Raw genomic sequence first — 27,114 nt, forward strand, 5'->3', positions numbered from 1 at the left:
TCATGGTCGAGGTTCTTGGTCGGGGTTCTTGGTCGGGGTTCTTGGTCGGGGTTCTTGGTCGGGGTTCTTGGTCGGGGTACTTGGTAGGGGTTCATGGTCGGGGTTCTTGGTCGGGGTTCTTGGTCGGGGTTCTTGGTCGGGGTACTTGGTCGGGTTTCTTGGTCGGGGTTCTTGGTCGGGGTTCTTGGTCGGGGTTCTTGGTCGGGGTTCTTGGTCGGGGTTCTTGGTCGGGGTACTTGGTCGGGTTTCTTGGTCGGGGTTCTTGGTCGGGGTTCTTGGTCGGGGTTCTTGGTAGGGGTTCATGGTGGGGGTTCTTGGTAGGGGTTCATGGTCGAGGTTCTTGGTCGGGGTTCTTGGTCGGGGTTCTTGGTCGGGGTTCTTGGTCGGGGTTCTTGGTCGGGGTTCTTGGTAGGGGTTCATGGTGGGGGTTCTTGGTAGGGGTTCATGGTCGAGGTTCTTGGTCGGGGTTCTTGGTCGGGGTTCTTGGTCGGGGTTCTTGGTCGGGGTTCTTGGTCGGGGTTCATGGTAGGGGTTCATGGTCGAGGTTCTTGGTCGGGGTTCTTGGTCGGGGTTCTTGGTCGGGGTTCTTGGTCGGGGTTCTTGGTCGGGGTACTTGGTCGGGTTTCTTGGTCGGGGTTCTTGGTCGGGGTTCTTGGTCGGGGTTCTTGGTAGGGGTTCATGGTGGGGGTTCTTGGTAGGGGTTCATGGTCGAGGTTCTTGGTCGGGGTTCTTGGTCGGGGTTCTTGGTAGGGGTTCATGGTCGAGGTTCTTGGTCGGGGTTCTTGGTCGGGGTTCTTGGTCGGGGTTCTTGGTCGGGGTTCTTGGTCGGGGTTCTTGGTTGGGGTTCTTGATTCATGGTTAGGGTTTTTGGTTTGGAATCCTTTTTTGGGGTTCTTTGTCGGGGTTCTTGTTTCAGGTGCTAGGTTACGATTCTGTCAAAGTTAGTTTTCTAAGTCTAGTTTTCTAGACAAGGAAACAATAGTGTGATCCAAGTCTAGTTTTCTAGTCCAATAGGACAACATTGTTATCTAAAGTCCAATTTTGTGGACAGAGAAAAAGCAGTTAATTAATTAGAATGATTAATTAATTAGAATGATAAAAAACTTGATAAGAAAAGTCGGAGAGAACCGTGGTCCAGTAAGGCTGTAACAGTCGTAGTTCGATTCCACACGTTGGGGGGGGGGGGGGGGGGGGTAGGGGGTAGAGAGGGGGGCGCTGGGAGGTAGGGGGTATGGGGGGTGATTACATTCTCTATCTGGGGTGGGGGTCTAAGCAGATGGGGGTGTATGTTCTCTATCTAGGGTGGGGTGGGGTGACATCAACTAGAGACGAATACAAGTGTTGTGTATCGACAACAAAAAAACAAGTGCCATAACAACCGAGGTCAATCAAATATTCACGTGACCCCAGGCTTGTTATGGGTCACTGCCACGCCGTATATGCCCCTACTCCCCATTTAAATGTTGTAACAAGTTGTATATAATACTATCTGGTTATTCAAACATGATTGTCTGCTGTTTGTCCGGCTTAGCTCAAGATTGTTTAGATTTCGTGTTTTTAGTATTTTTGGTACCAAAACAAAATTAGATGAGATTTTTTTTTTGATCATTTTCACCGGGAAAATGTAAACAAACATGACGTCACCGGCTGTTTTCAAACGTATCGGTCTATCGATTGGTGTATTCAGCGAGTATAACTGTGGCTGCTCAAATTAAATCTAGTACTTATGATAGAGGCAGAGGCGTAGCGACCCTTTCCGGCGCCCGGGGACACACTTTCGATTTGCACCCCCCCCCCCTTCAAATTTTTTATTTGCACCCCCCCCCTTAAGCTTTCAATCTATTTTTCCAACCCATTTTGGCGCCCCCCCCCCCCCTACGCCTCTGAATAGAGGCAACCATTTTTTGTTTTACTAAAGTCAAACTTTAATTTAAATTGTTGATTGATGTAATAAATACCGTTTGCTCATTTTATAACATTGATTTTTAAAATAATTCATCTGGGATTTTATTTTCAACTTTTAGTTTGTATTTTTTAAACTGTCACTGTGAAACACATTTGAAAAAAAAAACTAGGTGAATTCTATTTATATCTACTTCAAACACACCTGCCTAAGAGTATGGGGTGGTGGGCTGGGGGGGGGGGGGGGGATAGGGGTGTGACTGTAATTAACTACTTAACTCACCTCCCTGACTGAAGAGGATGAGAGGGGGCGTAACTCTAGCACAATTAAAAACAACTCACCTCCCTGACTGAAGAGGATGAGGGGGGGGGGTGTAACTCTAGCACAATTAAAAACAACTCACCTCCCTGACCGAAGAGGATGAGAGGGGGCGTAACTCTAGCACAATTAAAAACAACTCACCTCCCTGACTGAAGAGGATGAGGGGGGGGTGTAACTCTAGCACAATTAAAAACAACTCACCTTCCTGACTGAAGAGGATGAGGGGGGGGTGTAACTCTAGCACAATTAAAAACAACTCACCTCCCTGACTGAAGAGGATGAGGGGGGGGGTGTAACTCTAGCACAATTAAAAACAAACAACTCACCTCCCTGAGAGGGGGGTAACTCTAGCACAATTAAAAACAACTCACCTCCCTGACCGAAGAGGATGAGAGGGGGGTAACTCTAGCACAATTAAAAACAAACAACTCACCTCCCTGAGAGGGGGGTAACTCTAGCACAATTAAAAACAAACAACTCACCTCCCTGACCAGCGCAGGCTCCGATAGAGTCACGTGACCTGTTGCAGGTTCAGGCAAACCCTGCAAGAAATAAGTGAACAGATGTAGATACATACAGGTTGAACAACGCATGTCAATCTAGACACGTATACAACGTAAGGCAAAACATGTCGGTAGAGTCCAGTAGAAAGATATCACCTTCTGTATCTTGTACACAATAATTACATTTTCTCTTCACTCGTCTCTCAACACACGATGTCCAAATAGCTAAACGTTACACAATGTTCTAGACTGATCTGGCTATCAATTTATTTTTCTTTTAAATTTAAATGTGTCTATAAATAAAACTAGCGCTCACATGTCATTTGTTTTTGCGGTTGAGATTCAAATAAATGGCAAACTCCAGTGGAATTTTCAAAACCTACTTCAGACTATCAATCACTAATTACATTTGTTTTAACTAGCAGATAGTTGAGTACAATTTTAATTTTGTAAAAACATTGAATGTGTCATGAATAAAATTAAATTGAGTAATTAAACAATCATAATCGAAGTTTACTTCCATCTTTATAAGGAAGTACTAGATGTTTCATGATTAACATTTAACTGTACTTAATTAAACAATGATAATGGAGGTTTAGTTATAAAAGGTCAAACAATTCAGATCAAATTAAATATTAAACATTTGATTAGGCAGCTGTTAGACAGTTTAAAACAAGCGGCTCCAGAGATAGCTGTCTTCAGTAACAAACCTATCAGATGAGGAAAAATAATTTAAACAGCGAGCTCATTCTAGCAAAAGACTTGTATTGGGTGAGCTAGCTGTAGGCCTACTAGCTGTAGGCATACTAGCTGTAGGCATACTAGCTGTACTAGCTGTAGACATACTAGCTGTAGGCCTACTAGCTGTACTAGCTGTAGGCATACTAGCTGTACTAGCTGTAGGCCTACTAGCTGTACTAGCTGTAGACCTACTAGCTGTACTAGCTGTAGACCTGCTAGCTGTACTAGCTGTAGACCTACTAGCTGTAGACCTACTAGCTGTAGACCTACTAGCTGTAGACCTACTAGCTGTAGACCTACTAGCTGTACTAGCTGTAGACCTACTAGCTGTACTGGCTGTAGACCTACTAGCTGTACTGGCTGTAGACCTACTAGCTGTAGACCTACTAGCTGTAGACCTACTAGCTGTAGACCTACTAGCTGTAGACCTACTAGCTGTACTAGCTGTAGACCTACTAGCTGTACTAGCTGTAGACCTACTAGCTGTACTAGCTGTAGACCTACTAGCTGTAGACCTACTAGCTGTAGACCTACTAGCTGTACTAGCTGTAGACCTACTAGCTGTACTGGCTGTAGACCTACTAGCTGTAGACCTACTAGCTGTAGACCTACTAGCTGTACTAGCTGTAGACCTACTAGCTGTACTGGCTGTAGACCTACTAGCTGTAGACCTACTAGCTGTAGACCTACTAGCTGTACTAGCTGTAGACCTACTAGCTGTACAAGCTAATGGTGCTGCAGTCAAACCTAATTAGCTGCAAAATTAAAAATTATTAGGAGATACAGACATTATTTGAAAACAAGAACACTGCAACAATAGTTAATAAAAAAAAATGTAAAAATAATTTTAAAAAAAATACAAAACAAAACTGTCAAGGAAAGCTACTGCGAAAACTGTGTTAAAACAATTTTATGCTAAGTTGTTTCCCTTGAACTGACTGGCGTTATCTATAATTTATTTTATTTTATTTTTTTCTGCAGAAAATCAAAATATTAAAAAAGAAAAAAAAGCAGTTTATGATTTTGATTACTGTGATTGTGATGCGGAAAGCATAAAAAAGCGACTCGCGTTGGCAACAAAGCCGGCACAAATAAGCAACAAAGCCGGCACATTTAAACTCCATCAACATGTAAGCTAAATTAGCCGCCACAAGAAAGCTAAATTAGCCGGCAGATGTAAGCTAAATTAGCCGGCAGATGTAAGCTAAATTAGCCGGCAGATGTAAGCTAAATTAGCCGGCAGATGTAAGCTAGGTAAACGGGCACCTGTTGAAGTGAGATCAAATCCTGCTGGGACCGCGCCAAATCGTTGTTCAGTCGGTCCAGGTCTTCCTATGTGAATATCACGTGATGAGTATAACAACAATGATATGTTTAAGTCTTGGTACTGGTACACGTATCTATGTGTATGTGGTACATGTATGTATGTGTATGTGGTACATGTATGTATGTAGTACGTGTATGTATGTGATACATGTATGTGGTACATGTAAGTATATGGTACATGTATGTGGTACATGTATGTATGTGGTACATGTATGTATGTGGTACATGTATGTATGTGGTACTTGTATGTGGTACATGTATGTATGTGGTACATATATGTGGTACATGTATGTATGTGGTACATGTATGTATGTGGTAAATGTATGTGGTACATGTATGTATGTTGTACATTTATGTATGTGTATGTGGTACATGTTTGTATGTGTATGCGGTGCATAACTATAGGGTATCTAGTTCACAAAGTGTGAGAGTATGTATATATTAACATGTATGTCTCCGTATGTAACTGATTTAATTTTCCCAACAACTAGAGCAAATATTTTTTTTGTGTAAAACTAAAATCGATACTTGAATATCGAACTGTGACGCGGTGATTTCCGGTTAAATATATTGAATTTCTTTGATCAGCACACCCCCCCCCCCGCCGTTTACCTGGTTCTTGCCTATCTCGCCCCCCCCCCTACCCTCCCCTAGCTCATTATCCGCCGAACACTCTACTAACAGGTTATGAAATATTTGACGGGATTTTTTTTGGGTTGATGAAATGGTGTTTAGGTGTATGTCAACAGGTGTCATAAAGGTGTCGGGGAGTTATGTTAATTTGTTACAGGAGAAGGTAGTGGGTGGGTGACAGCGGAGGGTGACTGGGGTGGGGCAAAGGGTGGGAGTGGGTGGATGAGAGTAGGGGGAGTGGGTGGAGTTAAAATAGAGGGGTGAGAGTGGGTGGAGAGGTAAAATGGGTGGGGTGAGAGATTTGTTGGGACATATTGAGCACAGGGTTAGAGGGGGTGGGGTGGGAACCTGTGTGTGGGAACCTGTGTGTGGGACCCTGTGTGTGGGAACCTGTGTGTGGGAACCTGTGTGTGGGAACCTGTGTGTGGGAACCTGTGTGTGGGAACCTGTGTGTGGGAACCTGTGTGTGGGACCCTGTGTGTGGGAACCTGTGTGTGGGAACCTGTGTGTGGGAACCTGTGTGTGGGAACCTGTGTGTGGGAACCTGTGTGTGGGAACCTGTGTGTGGGAACCTGTGTGTGGGAACCTGTGTGTGGGAACCTGTGTGTGGGAACCTGTGTGTGGGAACCTGTGTGTGGGAACCTGTGTGTGGGAACCTGTGTGTGGGAACCTGTGTGTGGGAACCTGTGTGTGGGAACCTGTGTGTGGGAACCTGTGTGTGGGAACCTGTGTGTGGGAACCTGTGTGTGGGAACCTGTGTGTGGGAACCTGTGTGTGGGAACCTGTGTGTGGGAACCTGTGTGTGGGAACCTGTGTGTGGGAACCTGTGTGTGGGACCCTGTGTGTGGGACCCTGTGTGTGGGACCCTGTGTGTGGGAACCTGTGTGTGGGAACCTGTGTGTGGGACCCTGTGTGTGGGAACCTGTGTGTGGGAACCTGTGTGTGGGAACCTGTGTGTGGGAACCTGTGTGTGGGAACCTGTGTGTGGGAACCTGTGTGTGGGAACCTGTGTGTGGGAACCTGTGTGTGGGAACCTGTGTGTGGGAACCTGTGTGTGGGAACCTGTGTGTGGGAACCTGTGTGTGGGAACCTGTGTGTGGGAACCTGTGTGTGGGAACCTGTGTGTGGGAACCTGTGTGTGGGAACCTGTGTGTGGGAACCTGTGTGTGGGAACCTGTGTGTGGGAACCTGTGTGTGGGAACCTGTGTGTGGGAACCTGTGTGTGGGAACCTGTGTGTGGGAACCTGTGTGTGGGAACCTGTGTGTGGGAACCTGTGTGTGGGAACCTGTGTGTGGGAACCTGTGTGTGGGAACCTGTGTGTGGGAACCTGTGTGTGGGAACCTGTGTGTGGGAACCTGTGTGTGGGAACCTGTGTGTGGGAACCTGTGTGTGGGAACCTGTGTGTGGGAACCTGTGTGTGGGAACCTGTGTGTGGGAACCTGTGTGTGGGAACCTGTGTGTGGGAACCTGTGTGTGGGAACCTGGGTGTCAGCCAAGTGAGAATGGGCTCCAGGGGGTGAGGGGTTTAGTGGAGGGTGGGTACCACCAAATTACTCAAACGTCTATTCTAATATAACTCTTAGCTATACAAAAACGTTATACATTTTAATATATTAAAAACACACCGTTTATGCTAAATATTTGAAGGAAACAATTCCCCCTTACCACCCCTACTCCATCCGGCTATAGTTTAAACAAGGGGGGGGGGGCATGTTGCGTCTAGTTGAAATAGTTTTCTTAGGGCGTATTTTTTTTCTGTCAAGTAGAATATACAAATATGTCTTAGATAGACACGTACTTAGCTGTCATGTATTGTAGATTAGGTCCTTGTGTATTGTCATTTGCCGATACAATTGATAAATGACAACATAAAATAAATCAAAATGTCATTGTGTGGTGTGGTGGGTGTCATTTAAAAACTCACCTTTAATTTAGAGCTAAGTGGTGTTATTGATTCTAAGCAGATTTTACTAAGTAGGGTCGGAGGTGGGGGCTGTGGGGGAGGGGAAGGAAGGGGGGTGGTGTTAGGTAGGAAGTTGGGGGGGTGGGTGTCAGATTTGACAAAACAGAATCAAATAAATGAAATAAAATGCCACCAGGTTAGAAGCAGGAAGGCAAACATCGACAAGTTATGAAACAACCGAGGAAAAAATATCAAGGAGAATCTGAGACCAACCTGACGGTATTTTTGTCGTGAGCGACATTTGTGGTGGCTGGGTGCCAAAGTCCCAGGTCGGAGGTCATAGGCCGGCGGGTTGTTGTCTATGGCCAACCTCAGGTCCATGTACTGAACCAAATGGGTTGTCATGGCGGGCTGGGTTGACCACCAACCACGGTCAAGTAACTTCTCGCTCCGTCTATGTTCGGGCCATTGATGAAACACTTGATAGAATTGTCTACACGTTCCCTATACAACTGTTACACCGGCAGAGTTTGGTGCCGAACTAGCAAACTTCTAGAAACATCCACATTGCTAACAGGTCAAACAAACCAAAGATCTTTAAACTGGCCAGCAATTAGCGTGGCTGGCAGATCAAACAAACCAAAGATCTTTAAACTGGCCAGTGGTCAGCATGACTTAACAGATCATACAAATAATATCAACACAATTTCATCAACTACACAAAAAAATGTAAACTAAATACGAAATGTGTGATAAACATAAAGCACTTCCATTAAACTCAGAAAGTTAACCACTTTAACCACTCCACACTTAACCAATTTAATTAACCACCCCACACTCCACCACTTGACAGCACCAGATAATTAACGACCACAAAGCTAGACCACAGCTGGGGGAGCCACAACGACCTGCTGTACAACACACGTCCACACATTTTTCTTGTAAATAGTTCAGTCATAATCGATATCGATCTCTCGTCAATCCGACAACACAAAACTCATTGATTGGACAGCTGTAATTAAAACTCAAGCAGAATGAAAGGGTAGCCCAAGACGGGCAGGATATGTGGACTCAGTGATTTAATCTTACTGTGGTGGATCAAAGCAGGAACTAAACAGTTCGTAAGGAAATACATGGCTACCCCGTCAAATGAACGCTTCAGAGAAAAATTGTTTAGGAGAGCCACCGCGTGATAGAACGAACGCACCCTAGAACTTGTTTCGTTGAACGAACGCGTCATAAAGCTGATGTGTCGTTGAACGAACGCTTCATATAACTTGTGTTTACAACTTCAAAATTGTCCCTTAAATCAGATCCGTTTTCGTATACAGAACTTAGCGTTCGATAGCTAAATGATGAAAAAATTGAGTGGCGAAAATGTGAGTTATGTGCTTGTGAGGGAATGGAGAAAAATTTGAATAAATTAAGCTGCAGACTCATGTGGTGGTGTTCTGTGTTGTCTTTCATCCTGCCGGTGATGAGATTAAAAGTCTTATAGTCCAAAGTATATTCACGGGTATAACTTTTAATTATGTGTATATGTGAGAATGTATGTTGTATTTCGCAGAACACTAAATTACCCTGACCACATCTCCACATAGCCTGACCAACTCTAAATAACTGAGTGTTAACAGCAATTTCCCCAATTAACCTAAACCTAATTACACAAACCAAGGAAAATGTTTAGACAACCAACTAACTCACTGCACTAATTAAAGATGGCCGCCGCGTCGTCTGCCCAGAGGAAGTTGATCGCCTGCCTCAACTCAACATGTTGTATAGATCACAATGGAGATCAACATGTTGTATAGATCACAATGGAGATAAACTTGTTGTATAGATCACAGAATGGAGATCAACATGGTGTATAGATCAACATGGTGTATAGATCAACATGGTGTATAGATCAACGTGGTGTATAGATCAACATGGTGTATAGATCAACATGGTTTATATGGCTCGGAGACCTGGAGGGTTACGAAGACAAATACTGATAGGCTACAGGCGTTCGTAAACAAATGCCTACGACATATACTCAAAATAAGATGGCCAGACAAAATATCCAAACAAAGACCTGTGGCAAATTTTAAAGCAACAGCCAATAGAGAAAGATATTAAGGCCCGAAAATGGGGATGGATCGGACACACGTTAAGAAAAGAAAAAGAAAACATCGCAAAACATTCTTTGGACTGGAATCCCCAGGGGAAAAGGAGGGTGGGCCGGCCAAAGAAAACATGGAAGAGAACGGTTGAGGAAGAGGCAAAAACAGCTGGGCTCTCATGGGCACAGATTAGAGGAGCAGCCCAAAACCGAGTCCGCTGGAGATGTGTGGTTGCTGCCCTTTGCTCCCCAGGGGCCATAAAGGAGTGATGATGATGATGATGATAGATCAACATGGTGCATAGATCAACATGGTGTATAGATCAGAGAAAGGATGCTATAAATAATTCATCGGCTTTTTTTGCAAGACAACAAAGATCAAAGGGAAGCTAACCAATTTTAAAAAGTTAATCGAGCTTTTATCGGGAAATAAAACTCCAAAAACTGGAATATATGGACCGTCGAACTCGTGAGGCGTGGATCAATATTGGTTGTTGATTTTCGATGGGACAATAAAATACTACCTCAGCATGACAGTAAAATACCACATAAGTTTTACCATGAAATGGCATCTTTATTTGACGATAAAATACCACCTTTATTTGACTATGAAATACCACCTTTATTTGATGATAAAATACCACCTTTATTTGACTATGAAATACCATCTTTATGTGACTATGAAATACCACCTGTATTTGACAATAAAATACCACCTTTATTTGACGATAAAATACCACCTTTATGTGACTATGAAATACCACCTTTATTTGACAATAAAATACCACCTTTATTCGACGATAAAATAGCACCTTTATTTGACGATAAAATACCACCTTTATGTGACTATGAAATACCACCTTTATTTGACAATAAAATACCACCTTTATTCGACGATAAAATAGCACCTTTATTTGACGATAAAATACCACCTTTATGTGACTATGAAATACCACCTTTATTTCACAATAAAATACCACCTTTATGTGACTATGAAATACCACCTTTATTTGACAATAAAATACCACCTTTATTTGACGATAAAATACCACCTTTATTTGACAATAAAATACCACCTTTACTTGACTATGAAATACGACCTGACGTCAAGTGACAAAACTCCACCAGGTTTTAAATAAAAACACGAAGCAACAAACATTTTCCGACTCCGTGTCGTAAAGCAGAGCCATCAGATTATTTTTAGTTTAGTGCCGGGAAAGCTAACACTTTCTCGCTCAATAAAACCCCACACAAACAGGAATCACAGTCCTAGCAGTAAAAAAAAAATAAAACTAGTTCAAACAACTTTCACGTGGGATTCATAGATTCACCCGAGATTCAGCTCACGAGATTCAAACGTGATTCAGCCAATGAGATTCTACCCCTGATCCACACATTACACATACACCACATACACACACACAGGACAGAGAACTCTGGAGAGCTGTAGTTGGGGGCCCATACTCCAGCAGGACAGAGAACTCTATGTAGTTGGAGGCACATACTCCAGCAGGACAGAGAACTCTGGAGAGCTGTAGTTGGTGGCCCATACTCCAGCAGGACAGAGAACTCTGGAGAGCTGTAGTTGGTGGCCCATACTCCAGCAGGACAGAGAATTCAGGAGAGCTGTAGTTGGCGGCCCATACCCCAGCAGGACAGAGAACTCTAGAGAGCTGTAGTTGGGGGCCCATACTCCAGCAGGACAGAGAACTCTGGAGAGATGGGGTTGGGGGCCCATACTCCAGCAGGACAGAGAACTCTGGAGAGCTGTAGTTGGTGGCCCATACTCCAGCAGGACAGAGAACTCTGGAGAGCTGTAGTTGGGGGCCCATACTCCAGCAGGACAGAGAACTCTGGAGAGATGGGGTTGGGGGCCCATACTCCAGCAGGACAGAGAACTCTGGAGAGCTGTAGTTGGTGGCCCATACTCCAGCAGGACAGAGAACTCTGGAGAGCTGTAGTTGGTGGCCCATACTCCAGCAGGACAGAGAACTCTGGAGAGATGGTGTTGGGGGCCCATACTCCAGCAGGACAGAGGATTCTGGAGAGCTGTGGTTGGTGGCCCATACTCCAGCAGGACAGAGAACTCTGGAGAGATGTAGTTGGGGGCCCATACTCCAACAGGACAGAGAACTGGAGAGCTGAGGTTGGGGGGCCCATACTCCAGCAATAATGAAGGGAGATAATGTGACTGAACGGCGGTAATATAAGTATTAGGCTTTAGAGACAGATACAAGATATAGAACCGACAGGAACAGACCTTTGCCTATCTGACGTAGACTATCAACTAGCAGTAAAAAAAAATAGACTGCTCAGAATGCACTAAGCCAGACAAAGCCGTATGTTCTTCAACCAAATCCCACAAGGAATCAAACCAATCGATCGAGTTAATCCCTACAAAAGATCGACTTGACTGAGCTCCATTGTCACAGGCCGGTGTCAGGCAAGCTGAAATAGGAAGCCATCGGTTCAGCCAACCGTATCGCTGATCTAGGTCACGTGAACAGGGATTCGTCGTGTGATCAGGTAACACACTGCTGGTCACAGGTAGAACAAACAGATCAAGAACTGAACTGATCATGAACTGATCAAGAACTGACCTGAACTGCTCTGATCAAGAACTGACCCGATCAAGAACTGACCCGATCAAGAACTGACCCGATCAAGAACTGACCCGATCAAGAACTGACCCGATCAAGAACTGACCCGATCAAGAACTGACCCGATCAAGAACTGACCCGATCAAGAACTGACCCGATCAAGAACTGACCAAATCAAGAACTGCTCTGATTAAGAACTGACCCAATCAAGAACTGACCTAATCAAAAGCTGATTTTTTCAAAGACCATGTGTAATGACCTGAGGTGAACTGACGTGTTCTACAGTGTATTGACTGAATGAAAGTTACGACATTTTAGTTGATACACTTAGATCTATATTTTAGTGCTGTGAAGAAGAGGACGTTTGGTATGACGTACGGATGAAAAGAAACTTGCGAAACTTAAAGACGTATGTCATAGGTTGTATACTTTAATGCAATGAACAAGTAGAATCGAACCACGTACTTTACAATGACTATTTTATGTACCTATATGGCATTAATAAAACCCTTTATGTTCTATATTGTTAGATTTAATTAAATAATGACGCATACACTTTTTTTCAAATCACAAATCTTCCATACGATATAGGGCACTACAAGACGTTCAACAAACAAAAAGCTTTTTAAAAAAACAAGGAAAACTGGGGGTAAAACGCGTCAAAAACCTTTGGGACAATAATTAAATCAAAGTCCTTTAGAGATGTAAACCAACCCACAACAGCACCATCTACAAACACGACAGTTTGAACTCTGTCACCACCAGCTCAAACTTTAGACGTTCACACAGTTTTAACCAAATCAAAATTTACAAACAAAAATATTTTCTAACAATAGAAGACCTCCACGACGAACCAAGAATACAAACAAAGCGGTGTTGACACAATGGATAATCCCTGGAATTTAATCCGGCTGTATGTTATCGAATGCACTGCTTGAGACGGAATGCCAGATCACTGGGAATGTATTTCTTAGTGCCAGCAGAATTATTTTTTCTACGGTAGCATTAAGTTCTGTAAGTCACGCGGGGTGGTGTGTGGTGGGGTGATGGGGGGGGGGGGGTGTAGTCATGGTGGCACATTGTTAGAAGTTAGCTCAGAGCGGAACTTTGGCGGCATTGAAATTTTAATTTGACGACAGTTGGCTAATCTTTACAACGTCCCCCAGCGGGTCTATCAACTGTAGGTAGCACATGAAAGGTAGGACGTCTGGGGTGGGGTGGGGTGGGGGGGGGGGGGGGGGTAAATAAACAGGACAGGTTAAGAAGGGCACTATGTGTAAGGCGGGCTGGGGGAGGCACTGAAAGCTATACGGGGAGGAGGGGGGTGGGGGCATGACTGAACGTCTCACGGAGCTGATTATATCTCTTGGACTGTTCAAATAATAAATTCGCCCCCTCCCCCACCTCCCCCTTCCTGCAGTGGTTATATCATTACTAACTAGAGAAATTATAATGTTACGTATAATAAATAAAGCGTTATGTGACGTTAGTTGACACAGTTCACCACCCTTCCAATCCAGTTGGTTGGGGAGAGGAGGGGGAGGGGGGTACTTGAATTCAATACTTGACCCACAGGTAGATAGAGAAGAACCGATTAACTTGTACCGAACCCATTTAGCCAAACTGTACAGAACCAACCTTAGGGAGGGGGGGGGGGGAGAGAAAGCCCACTGTTTACCTAAAGCTAAAAGCCCACTCTTCTAATCTAATTGTTGAATTTAATTGAGTACCCACAAAAGCCCACTCTACTAATCTAATTGTTGAATTTAATTGAGTGCCCACAAAAGCCCACTCTACTAATCTAATTGTTGAATTTAATTGAGTACCCACAAAAGCCCACTCTACTAATCTAATTGTTGAATTTAATTGAGTGCCCACAAAAGCCCACTCTACTAATCTAATTGTTGAATTTAATTGAGTGCCCACAAAAGCCCACTCTACTAATCTAATTGTTGAATTTAATTGAGTGCCCACAAAAGCCCACTCTACTAATCTAATTGTTGAATTTAATTGAGTGCCCACAAAAGCCCACTCTTCTAATCTAATTGTTGAATTTAATTGAGTGCCCACAAAAGCCCACTCTACTAATCTAATTGTTGAATTTAATTGAGTGCCCACAAAAGCCCACTCTACTAATCTAATTGTTGAATTTAATTGAGTGCCCACAAAAGCCCACTCTTCTAATCTAATTGTTGAATTTAATTGAGTGCCCACAAAAGCCCACTCTACTAATATAATTGTTGAATTTAATTGAGTGCCCACTAAAGCCCTTTCTGCTAATCTAATTGTTGAATTTAATTGAGTGCCCACTAAAGCCCACTCTTCTAATCTAATTGTTGAATTTAATTGAGTGCCCACAAAAGCCCACTCTTCTAATCTAATTGTTGAATTTAATTGAGTGCCCACAAAAGCCCACTCTACTAATCTAATTGTTGAATTTAATTGAGTGCCCACTAAAGCCCACTCTACTAATCTAATTGTTGAATTTAATTGAGTGCCCACAAAAGTCCACTCTACTAATCTAATTGTTGAATTTAATTGAGTGCCCACTAAAGCCCACTCTACTAATCTAATTGTTGAATTTAATTGAGTGCCCACTAAAGCCCACTCTACTAATCTTATTGTTGAATTTAATTGAGTGCCCACAACAGCCCACTCTACTAATCTAATTGTTGAATTTAATTGAGTGCCCACAAAAGCCCACTCTTCTAATCTAATTGTTGAATTTAATTGAGTGCCCACAAAAGCCCACTCTTCTAATCTAATTGTTGAATTTAATTGAGTGCCCACAAAAGCCCACTCTACTAATCTAATTGTTGAATTTAATTGAGTACCCACAAAAGCCCACTCTACTAATCTAATTGTTGAATTTAATTGAGTGCCCACAAAAGCCCACTCTTCTAATCTAATTGTTGAATTTAATTGAGTGCCCACAAAAGCCCACTCTTCTAATCTAATTGTTGAATTTAATTGAGTGCCCACAAAAGCCCACTCTACTAATCTAATTGTTGAATTTAATTGAGTACCCACAAAAGCCCACTCTACTAATCTAATTGTTGAATTTAATTAAGTGCCCACTAAAGCCCACTCTACTAATCTAATTGTTGAATTTAATTGAGTGCCCACAAAAGCCCACTCTTCTAATCTAATTGTTGAATTTAATTGAGTGCCCACAAAAGCCCACTCTACTAATCTAATTGTTGAATTTAATTGAGTGCCCACAAAAGCCCACTCTACTAATCTAATTGTTGAATTTAATTGAGTGCACACAAAAGCCCACTCTACTAATCTAATTGTTGAATTTAATTGAGTGCCCACAAAAGCCCACTCTACTAATCTTATTGTTGAATTTAATTGAGTGCCCACAAAAGCCCACTCTACTAATGTAATTGTTGAATTTAATTGAGTACCCACAAAAGCCCACTCTTCTAATCTAATTGTTGAATTTAATTGAGTGCCCACTAAAGCCCACTCTACTAATCTAATTGTTGAATTTAATTGAGTGCCCACTAAAGCCCACTCTTCTAATCTAATTGTTGAATTTAATTGAGTGCCCACAAAAGCCAACTCTTCTAATCTAATTGTTGAATTTAATTGAGTGCCCACTAAAGCCCACTCTACTAATCTAATTGTTGAATTTAATTGAGTGCCCACTACAGCCCACTCTACTAATCTAATTGTTGAATTTAATTGAGTGCCCACAAAAGCCCACTCTACTAATCTAATTGTTGAATTTAATTGAGTGCCCACAAAAGCCCACTCTACTAATCTAATTGTTGAATTTAATTGAGTGCCCACAAAAGCCCACTCTACTAATCTAATTGTTGAATTTAATTGAGTGTCCACAAAAGCCCACTCTACTAATCTAATTGTTGAATTTAATTGAGTGCCCACAAAAGCCCACTCTACTAATCTAATTGTTGAATTTAATTGAGTGCCCACAAAAGCCCACTCTACTAATCTAATTGTTGAATTTAATTGAGTGCCCACAAAAGCCCACTCTACTAATCTAATTGTTGAATTTAATTGAGTGCCCACAAAAGCCCACTCTTCTTATCTAATTGTTGAATTTAATTGAGTGCCCACAAAAGCCCACTCTACTAATCTAATTGTTAAATTTAATTGAGTGCCCACAAAAGCCCACTCTACTAATCTAATTGTTGAATTTAATTGAGTGCCCACAAAAGCCCACTCTACTAATCTAATTGTTGAATTTAATTGAGTACCCACTAAAGCCATAACAAAGACACCGTAGATCCCCTTAGAACTGGATCAATCCAAGAGAACACGTCAGCTCTTGAACCAGAAACCTGCCTCTTCAAACGAGGCTCTTGCCCAACCGCGTGAAATTATTTGTAGTGTATGGTACATTTATTTTAATCCTAATTTGATCGCTGGAAATTAAACGAACAGAGTGGCAGAGTGATTTAAGTTTACGGGGGGGGGGGGGGGGGGGGGGGGGGTTGTGATCAATACAAGTTGGCACAAGTGATCTAAAAACCTGTTAAACGTAATGTAACTTGCGCCAGTTAAGCGTGAATGTTTTAGTACTTTTTACTAAGCCACCGGCGCGCGCAGTCGACTTCCTCCAAGCGGGGCGGTTGTCATTGGTTACCGGGCGATCGTCGCGACGCTCGTGGGCTAATAGTCGCTGGGTGTTTGGTAGGGTAGGGTGGCTACAGGTAGCTGGTTCTGTGGCTACAGGTGGCTGGTTGTGTGGCTACAGGTGGCTGGTTCTGTGGCTACAGGTGGCTGGTTCTGTGGCTACAGGTGGCTGGTTCTGTGGCTACAGGTAGCTGGTTCTGTGGCTAAAGGTGGCTGGTTCTGTGGCTACAGGTAGCTGGTTCTGTGTCTACAGGTGGCTGGTTCTGTGGCTACAGGTAGCTCGTTCTGTGGCTACAGGTAGCTGGTTCTGTGGCTACAGGTGGCTAGTTCTGTGGCTACAGGTAGCTGGTTCTGTGGCTACAGGTGGCTGGTTCTGTGGCTAAAGGTAGCCTATTGGACAGGTAGGGTGGCTACAGGTAGCTGGTTCTGTGGCTACAGGTAGCTGGTTCTGTGGCTACAGGTAGCTGGTTCTGTGGCTACAGGTGGCTGGTTATGTGGCTACAGGTGGCTGGTTCTGTGGCTACAGGTAGCTGGTTCTGTGGCTACAGGTGGCTGGTTCTGTGGCTACAGGTAGCTGGTTCTGTGGCTACAGGTAGCTGGTTCTGTGGCTACAGGTGGCTGGTTCTGTGGCTACAGGTAGCTGGTTCTGTGGCTACAGGTAGCTGGTTCTGTGGCTAAAGGTAGCCTATTGGACAGGTAGGGTAGGGTGGCTACAGGTAGCTGGTTCTGTGGCTACAGGTAGCTGGTTCTGTGGCTACAGGTGGCTGGTTATGTGGCTACAGGTGGCTGGTTCTGTGGCTACAGGTAGCTGGTTCTGTGGCTACAGGTGGCTGGTTCTGTGGCTACAGGTGGCTGGTTATGTGGCTACAGGTGGCTGGTTCTGTGGCTACAGGTAGCCTATTAGACAGGTATAGTAGGGTAGCTACAGGTGGCTGGTTCTGTGGCTACAGGTAGCTGGTTCTGTGTCTACAGGTGGCTGGTTCTGTGGCTACAGGTGGCTGGTTATGTGGCTACAGGTGGCTGGTTCTGTGGCTACAGGTAGCCTATTAGACAGGTATAGTAGGGTAGCTATAGGTGGCTGGTTCTGTAGCTACAGGTAGCTGGTTCTGTGGCTACAGGTGGCTGGTTCTGTGGCTACAGGTAGCTGGTTCTGTGGCTACAGGTAGCTGGTTCTGTGGCTACAGGTGGCTGGTTCTGTGGCTACAGGTAGCTGGTTCTGTGGCTACAGGTAGCTGGTTCTGTGGCTAAAGGTAGCCTATTGGACAGGTAGGGTAGGGTGGCTACAGGTAGCTGGTTCTGTGGCTACAGGTAGCTGGTTCTGTGGCTACAGGTGGCTGGTTATGTGGCTACAGGTGGCTGGTTCTGTGGCTACAGGTGGCTGGTTCTGTGGCTACAGGTGGCTGGTTCTGTGGCTACAGGTGGCTGGTTATGTGGCTACAGGTGGCTGGTTCTGTGGCTACAGGTAGCCTATTAGACAGGTATAGTAGGGTAGCTACAGGTGGCTGGTTCTGTGGCTACAGGTAGCTGGTTCTGTGTCTACAGGTGGCTGGTTCTGTGGCTACAGGTAGCTGGTTCTGTGTCTACAGGTGGCTGGTTCTGTGGCTACAGGTAGCTGGTTCTGTGGCTACAGGTGGCTGGTTCTGTGGCTAAAGGTAGCCTATTGGACAGGACGGGTGGCTACAGGTAGCTGGTTCTGTGGCTACAGGTAGCTGGTTCTGTGGCTAAAGGTAGCCTATTAGACAGGTATAGTAGGGTAGCTACATGTGGCTGGTTCTGTGGCTATAGGTGGCTGGTTCTGTGGCTACAGGTAGCTGGTTCTGTGGCTACAGGTGGCTGGTTCTGTGGCTACAGGTAGCTGGTTCTGTGGCTACAGGTGGCTGGTTCTGTGGCTACAGGTAGCTGGTTCTGTGGCCAAAGGTGGCTGGTTCTGTGGCTACAGGTGGCTGGTTCTGTGGCTACAGGTAGCTGGTTCTGTGGCTAAAGGTGGCTGGTTCTGTGGCTACAGGTGGCTGGTTCTGTGGCTACAGGTGGCTGGTTCTGTGGCTACAGGTGGCTGGTTCTGTGGCTACAGGTGGCTGGTTCTGTGGCTACAGGTAGCTGGTTCTGTGGCTAAAGGTGGCTGGTTCTGTGGCTACATGTAGTGTAGGGTAGCTACAGGTAGCTGGTTCTGTGGCTACAGGTGGCTGGTTCTGTGGCTACAGGTGGCTGGTTCTGTGGCTACATGTAGTGTAGGGTAGCTACAGGTAGCTGGTTCTGTGGCTACAGGTGGCTGGTTCTGTGGCTACAGGTGGCTGGTTCTGTGGCTACAGGTGGCTGGTTCTGTGGCTACAGGTAGCTGGTTCTGTGGCTACAGGTAGCTGGTTCTGTGGCTACAGGTAGCTGGTTCTGTGGCTACATGTAGTGTAGGGTAGCTACAGGTAGCTGGTTCTGTGGCTACAGGTGGCTAGTTCTGTGGCTACAGGTGGCTGGTTCTGTGGCTACAGGTAGCTGGTTCTGTGGCTACAGGTGGCTGGTTCTGTGGCTACAGGTGACTGGTTCTGTGGCTACAGGTGGCTGGTTCTGTGGCTACAGGTGGCTGGTTCTGTGGCTACATGTAGTGTAGGGTAGCTACAGGTAGCTGGTTCTGTGGCTACAGGTTGCTAGGTCTGTGGCTACAGGTTGCTAGGTCTGTGGCTACAGGTAGCCTATTAGACAGGTAGTATAGGGTAGCTACAGGTGGCTGGGTATGTAGCTACATGTAGCCTATTAGACAGGTAGTGTAAGTAGCTTTACTATAAGTAGCGCAAGCATAGATGGGTACCCATATATAGTCTATCAGCTGATGTAGGGTGCAACAACATATCCCCCCCATCCGCCCCCCCCCCCCCCCCCCCCGCATCCCTTGTCTTACTCCATTCTTTTAATGTTGAAATAACTTGAGTCCAATCCAAATGCCTATAATTCATCAAACAACAATTTTCATACAAAAATTCAACCATAACTTCACCCATAAATTCGCCAATAAAAGTCACCAATAAATTCACCAAATAATTAAACCGATAAAATCAACAATCCATTACTCCAGGGGTTTGGTGTTTTACCCAATGTTCTCACCACCAACCCTCCCCTCACTGCCACAAACCACGTCAACAGCAGCTACGAACGGTAATCGTGATATTTATTGCAATTTATACTTTCTCGTGGTTACTTCCCTTACATGTATTTTTAACTTTCCAATTCTTTGGGTTTTGTCAATGGATGGTGTTTTATTGTGTTATTGTTTTAGTTTAACAAAGCAAGCCTGAAGAATGGGACCATACAAATGGGTGGTGTTTTATTGTTTCAGTTTAACAGAGTAAATCTGAAGAATTGGACCATATAAACAGGGACAACAACAGGGAAGGGAAATAAAAACAACATTGAGGATGAAGGGATAAATAAATAAATAGATAAAGTTAAGTGTTAATAGATGACTAAAAATGTTAAAAGCTAGGGTGTGTTTGTGGGAGGAGGGGGAGGGGAGTGCAAGAATTGAAAAAAATTGACAGACAAGAAAAAGTGTGTTAGTATTAAGGTGGGAGTGATGTGTTACAACATGGATGTAACTAATAATACACAATTACATAGCGCTGGTTTCAATTTGAGACCATGAAAGAGTTAATGTATAAAGCCAGGCATGATGGGGTATTCACGGTATTATTTGTAAAACAAAAATGAAAATTCATTATTGAAAGAAAAAAAATTAATTGAAGGAACAGTGGTGAAGTAGAGTTCACCTAATTATTTGAACAGTGCATAAGAAATGAACTCGCAAGGCACAAAGTTTATCCTACCCAATCAATGTAGTTAGAGTTTGCTGGACACTCAAACCCCATGAAATACGAGCCCAACCAATGACCCAATATATGAACTCAACCAATGACCCCATATATGAACTCAACCAATGACCCCATATATGAACTCAACCAATGACCCAATATATGAACTCAACCAATGACCCCATATATGAACTCAACCAATGACCCCATGATATATGAACCTAACCAATGACCCCATGATATATGAGCCCAACCAATGACCCCGTATATGAACCCAACCAATGACCCCATGATAACACCAACCAATGTTATCTGCCTATAACTGACTCCTCATACTGGTTTCTCTATTGCCTGCTTTTAACTCATATAATATGGGGATCTGACCCCTTTAACTTGTAATGTGGGGATCTGACCCCTTTTACTTGTAATGTGGGGATCTGACCCCTTTAACTTGTAATGTGTGGATCTGACCCCTTTTACTTGTAATGTGTGGATCTGACCCCTTTAACTTGTAATGTGGGGATCTGACCCCTTTTACTTGTAATGTGTGGATCTGACCCCTTTAACTTGTAATGTGGGGATCTGACCCCTTTTACTTGTAATGTGGGGATCTGACCCCTTTTACTTGTAATGTGGGGACCTGACCCCTTTTACTTGTAATGTGTGGATTTGACCCCTTTAACTTGTAATGTGGGGACCTGACCCCTCTCTGACCTCTGATCCCCGACCCCCCACCCCATTATTTACCTGTAGCTTCATAGCCTCCGTCTCATGTTGGTGCCTGAGTTCCTCCATCTCCTGCCTGTGGGTCTCATGTAAGGCTTGCATCTGGTTGTCCAACAGCCGAGTCATTTCTGGCAGTGACAGAGAAAAAAATGTCGAAATCTTCAACACATTTTAACAACCATATTTTTTTTGGCATTTGAGACAATTTTTTAAAAATTGTTCTGTAAAATCTTAAATAGATGTTTGACCCTACCTTTTTTAATTTCTTCATTGGTTTTCTTTTGATCGTCTAGTTCTTTTTGAAGGATGGTAATCTTTTGCTACAGAAAAAATATATTAAAATAGAATTATTCTCAGCATTTTCATTTAATTTACAGCAATGTAAATAATTAGATAATAAGTTATTAATATTTTAGTTGACTGTGTAAAATGTAAACTTTTAGGTAACATTTGTTATTTGGTCTACTTATTCTGTCACAATAATTGTGACAGAAAATTAATATTTGAATAAACACAGGTAAATCAACATTCAATCCATACAAATTATACAACAGTAATAGAAGGTGATCTTTACAAACTCTGATAAACACATTGTGTCACAATTAATAAGCAAATAATTTTTTTTTCAACATCAAGCAAGATAAAAAATAAAACAAAGTAGGAGTTACAGTTTGAAAAAAAAAATAACTGAAAATACAAATAGAAAGAAAGGCTCTTTTATAATTAGCACAAAATCATAACACATGAACAAGTTTTAAGTATAATCATAAGATGTAATAAATTAATTAGAAAAAAAAACATTTTGAATTGATTCTTGAGCAAAAATGCACTATTTTCCAAAATATAAAAGTAAAACTTTTAATTAAATAAACTGGAACTTGAAATGTATAAAACAAAAATTAGGAATACAAAATGATGGAAAAATATTACAAAACAAATTATGAAACAAAAAACCATAAAAACTAAAATAAAATGAATATGATTGGGCAAAATAAAAAAAATAGAAAGCTTCAACAAAAATCCAACTTTTTCACTGGGTACATTTGAAAACTGCAAACCAAAACAAAGTGTCTAAATTTAACAAAGCTTAAAATCTTACCTAATATCCAAAGCTTAAATTGAAATTTTTATTGAACAGTTGAGTATAGAAGCTAAACAATAATTATACATTAATCCAATCAACATTTCAGACCAAGGTTAAATTGAAAACCATTTTTTTTAATTAAGAAAGCAATTAGTCTTCATTAATATGTATGCATTAATTAATTTTAAAAATGTTCTAAAAATGTTAATATGCTATTGAAAACTTGAGTTAAAACTAAAATAATTTATTGAGAAAAGCTGGTTAAAAAAGATAAATCGTTAAATTTTTTTTATTTCACTTCACCTGATATGGCATTCAAACAATTTTTTAAACAATTAATGAAGCAAAAAATAACATAAACCCATCTACTACCAATAATTAGGGCTTCGTCCAATTAGTATTAGTAGCGATGCCAGCCAAGCCAAAACTTGTGAGTCATGGTCAGTTCAAAAAATGGTGTCCTTAGTCTGATCACCTGAAACTCTTCTGTCAAGCTCAGGTCTGTCTTCTCCTTGATGTGGTTCACCTGAGTCAGTTCCACTTCCTGCTTGGCCAGCTGCTGGCGCTGGGAAATTATTTTGGCATCTTTCTGCTGGATTTCTTTACGCAATGCATCCAGTTCATCAGTGGCTGTCTATTTGTTTTGGTACATTCCAGGTTAAATCACATTTTTTAAAAAACCTTTGTAGTTACAAATTTATAAGGGGGGCTCAACACATGACGAATACTTTTATTAGAAAATTTTTATTGACTCCATTAACATAAATTCCAATTGGGCTGATTTATCTTTTATTATAATAATTGTATTTTAAATAATTCGTATTGACGACATTCCATTATCAACTACAAAATAAAAATAAACGTAGAAAGTTAAAACCATTCTTGCTATTCCTTAAAATGAAGTATGCTAAAAGAAAAACCACAAAATGTTGAATCAGTACAAGATGTCATTGTGTTTTCTTCTACTTGTCATAGCCAGCAAACAAGAGAAGACAACCTTGTTATCTTTCTAAACTCCCTTTGTTTAATTAGACAATCACCTAGATATTGCTAATAATTGTCATGAGTCAGTCAAATTTGAAAGTTTATTTTTAAAAAACATGTTTTAACAAGGGAAGAATTTTGACAGAACTTAATTTCCAGTTGATACTGGTTTAAACACAATTGCTTGAAAGATTTGAGACTTCATTAATGACTTGAGACATAATTACTTGAGACATAAATTATTACCTTGGCTAGTTCTGCAGCTGTTCTGTACTTTTGGACCTCCAGATTTTTAGACTCCATTTGTTTCAAAAAGTTGTGAACTTTTTCATCTTTTTCATCTAAATCTATACAATAACAAAACAGACAATTCAAATTTTTTTAATGAATTCAGACAAAATCTTGTACATGGTACTTTTAAAAACAAACACTAATAGAATGTATCAAACCTATATTGTATCTAATATTGTTAGCCTTGGCATAACATTTGTCTTAGACATAACCCTAGTCCTGCCATTGAGAGTGACAAAAGAAAAATGTTGATATATAGCACAACATTACTAAAAAAAACAAAATTGTATTTCCAGATTAAACTTATTTTTAAGCAGCAAATTTCAACCAATCAACTACACTCCAATCATTCCCTCCCTTGACCAGCCTGTGTAAAACAGAGCCAATCAGGATGTAGACTTGTATGCAATGATTACCTTTCTGCAGCGCTGTTAGCTTCTCATTCAGGCCACTAACTTCTTCCCTTGCTTGTTGCAAGGCTCTTTCTATTTTCTTTCTTCCCCTTAAACAAATACATTTATAGATTCAGTTTTCATTTGCAAAGATTTTTTTTAGTACTCCAGATAAATGTCAATATTGAAGACATCCTAAACTATTGCAGGATTTTTCACCTTTTAAAACTGTAACTTATTTTTTGCCAGTTACATTTTAATTCAACATCTGACAACTTCAAAAACTTAGCAATCCCAAGTCAATTAAATTTGCCAGATTTTTTTCTTATATAAAACTCAATTATTGTCAGATTTTTCCCTCAACCAAAACTCACTTGTTACCAGATTTTTCCCTCTACAAAAAACTCAAATGTTGCCAGATTCTTCCCACAACCAAAACTCACTTGTTGCCAGATTTTTCCCACAACCAAAACTCACTTGTTGCCAGATTTTTCCCTCTACCAAAACTCACTTGTTGCTAGCTTTCTTCTCAATAGAAGATGCCATGTAGCTGACCATCTCTCTGTTCAACTCTGCCAGTTTTCTGGACAACTCATGAGCGTGGCTCAATGTGTCTTCAACCGTGTTGCTGGCCTGTTAAGTTTTTAAACAGTCATTTTCATAGTTTTTAGGATTGGTGGATACAGTTCAAAAAGTCTTCAACTGTGTAGGTTGCATGTAAAGTAATTAGATCTTGTAATAAAACAATAGCTTTAATGGTTCATATGACAGGTGGAGTAGAGTATATCTGGATGTTCTCTACTCGTGTTTGGGAACTTTACAAAATGCATAATTTCAACCAGGTACAACTATCATACAATATTAGTTATGAAAAAAATTAACAGATACACTATTACACTACTTAATACAAATATTGGGCAAATGATACAAATAGTGGGTAAATAATAAAGGCTAATTTAATTTTTAATTTGAAGAAAGATAATTTGTTTTACAATTTTAAAAGACAAATAAGACAAATCAGTGCGTTAAAAACAACAAATGTACCTATTTAATTAAAAAATTTAACTGTGCATAATTTGAACAAACCTCTTCCAGATCCATATCAGGGGTTGTGGGAAACCAATCTTCTTCATCTATATTTTTTGAGTTCTCTGTGAAAAACTATAAGAGGCACAAATTTAATGCCATTGGATTAACATTCAATCAAACTTTAAACTTTGTCTAAACTCAAGGCATAGAGTGTGGAAGTTTGTAATAAATGTATAGATTTTAACATCAAACTATTGTTGGTTACATGCTACACCTCACACTTTATTACAAAATTATTTTATTTTGCTCATGGGAGGATGTTAAACATTTATTATAGCTAGCAAACAAACTGTGCAGATAACCTAGTGATCCCAAAAATAGCTGACTTTTTGTCAAACAGTATTTTAAAAATGTTGAAATCAGCACTCAGAAAATTCTCAAACCTCCACATATTTTTGTCACCATTGATCTTACAAACCTTAACCTAGAGTTAAAAATAAACCCTCAACTATCCACCGTGGGGCACTAGGATCTAAAAATAAACCCTCAACTGTCCACTATCAGGTGCTAGAATCTAAAAATAAACCCTCAACTATCCACCGTGGGGCACTAGGATCTAAAAATAAACCCTCAACTGTCCACTATCAGGTGCTAGAATCTAAAAATAAACCCTCAACTGTCCACTATCGGGCGCTAGTTACCTGGTTCACTTGCTGCAGGAGCCGGAGTTTCTGCTGGCAGGTCTCCGAGTAGCCCACGATAAAAATTGTCACCTGTTGCTGGTACTGGATGAGAAATTATTAGAGCTCTTCAGCTTTGGTCTTACAAAAGTTGGCCTCATTTAATACAGTATTTAGTCACTCAACTTCTAGTTCTTCAGATAAGAGCTTACAAACTAATACTAATTTTTCCTAATGATGTGACCATATAACTTTTAAGAATATTAGTGAGGAATTAATTTATATCTTCAACATATAATGTAGTACATGAGCTCTTTTTTTAAATTGATAACTTTGAAGCATTAACATAAAAAGTAAGTTAAGGATGTGGAATCTGCTAAGCTACAGTGACACACAATCACAACATTAACTTAAAAAAATGACAGGTGATGTTTATTTTAGGGTGTATCTTTAAAAAATACAAACAGAATCAACACATTTCTTTTTAATCCCATCTAGGAAATCTTAAATTAACTTAAAAGAAATAGCTGGAGGCTAAAGCAATGAGAAGAACTGGAAATGGAATTTAGAAGGACAATTGATGTTAGCTTGATGTTGGTGATGATTAATAAAACTAAAAACCAGCAACAGTAACGGGTAAAGTGCAGTTTAAATTTTGTGTAAATTATTTGTGTAGGCATCAGGCTCATTACCTGTCTTTTTTTAATCTCGTCTTTCAGAATTGATTCCAGTTCAGACTAAAAATATAAAAAGTTGAAAATAAATTGCTTCAGTGCCATAAATTATGACATAATAAATATAAAAAACGTATTTAAAACAAAATACAGAATATTTTATAAAACCAACTGTGTTATTTTGTATATAATTACAGAACAGTGTAATGTTATTTTAGCCAAAACCAACCAGATCATTGACATATTCCATGGATGTGATGGTATATCTATCATCTACCGTGTCCATAGCCCCATAAATCTGTAAAAGAAAAATAAGTAAGGTTAACAGAAAAAAATTACATTTCATTAAAGACTTGCCAAAAAAATTTATCAATGAATTTTTTCGGTTTCTAGCTAGATATTGGAGTGACTGAACTACCTATTATTTGGAAGCTAGATATTGGAGTGACTATCCACTAGTAAAACATAACTATATTCTTAGAGTACTAAAAAATGCACCAAAAGAAGTGATTTTTAATTGGTCAAGGTCAATCTGTAAAAAACAATACACCTATTTTGAAAATAACAGATACTAAAATTTAAAATGTGTTTTTCATATGTAAATTTAAAATGATCCTGAAAAACAAATTTTTGGCTAAGGTCTCTAGAAATTAGAAACAAAACTCACGCTATGGACTCTAGTCATGACTTTGTTTAGCTCATCTTTAGTTTCATCACATATCCTTTGAGCCAATGAGCGGGCATTACGGTCAATCACTGCCTGGGCTGGGGCGTCTCCTCTGTCAAGGATGGACACACTCCCAATGTAGTTCATGGCCAT

The 27,114-nt window shown here is 41.3% G+C and overlaps 2 protein-coding genes across 2 annotated transcripts; both read right to left on the reverse strand.

Annotated features, from left to right (window-relative positions):
* Positions 1 to 537, reverse strand: LOC131946070 (uncharacterized). Its single transcript, XM_059306711.1, has one exon. It carries the CDS (start codon positions 535 to 537, stop codon positions 1 to 3), a length of 537 nt encoding a protein of 178 aa, XP_059162694.1.
* On the reverse strand, positions 534 to 27,114 carry LOC131946071 (myb-like protein V). Its single transcript, XM_059306712.1, has 12 exons — positions 26,962 to 27,114; positions 26,524 to 26,592; positions 25,642 to 25,725; positions 24,998 to 25,072; positions 24,423 to 24,544; positions 23,936 to 24,021; positions 23,475 to 23,575; positions 22,720 to 22,878; positions 21,414 to 21,480; positions 21,182 to 21,288; positions 2,707 to 2,766; positions 534 to 932 (listed from the first exon to the last, which is right to left on the reverse strand). The coding sequence occupies exons 1-12, from the start codon at positions 27,112 to 27,114 to the stop codon at positions 534 to 536; spliced, it is 1,482 nt and encodes a 493-aa protein (XP_059162695.1).

The sequence above is a fragment of the Physella acuta genome, unplaced genomic scaffold, assembly GCF_028476545.2.
Source record: "Physella acuta isolate Inbredline_101_S28 unplaced genomic scaffold, ASM2847654v3 ptg000544l, whole genome shotgun sequence".
NCBI classification, from domain to species: domain Eukaryota; kingdom Metazoa; phylum Mollusca; class Gastropoda; family Physidae; genus Physella; species Physella acuta.

Coding starts and splice junctions, on each gene's coding strand:
- LOC131946070 (XM_059306711.1), bottom strand. CDS start 537: ATGAACCCCTACCATGAACCCCGACCAAGAACCCCGACCAAGAACCCC.
- LOC131946071 (XM_059306712.1), bottom strand. CDS start 27,114: ATGGCCATGAACTACATTGGGAGTGTGTCCATCCTTGACAGAGGAGAC. Junction 24,022..24,422: donor GAGAAGAAAGCTAGCAACAA/GTGAGTTTTGGT, acceptor TATTTGTTTAAG/GGGAAGAAAGAAAATAGAAA. Junction 21,289..21,413: donor CAATGAAGAAATTAAAAAAG/GTAGGGTCAAAC, acceptor TGTCACTGCCAG/AAATGACTCGGCTGTTGGAC.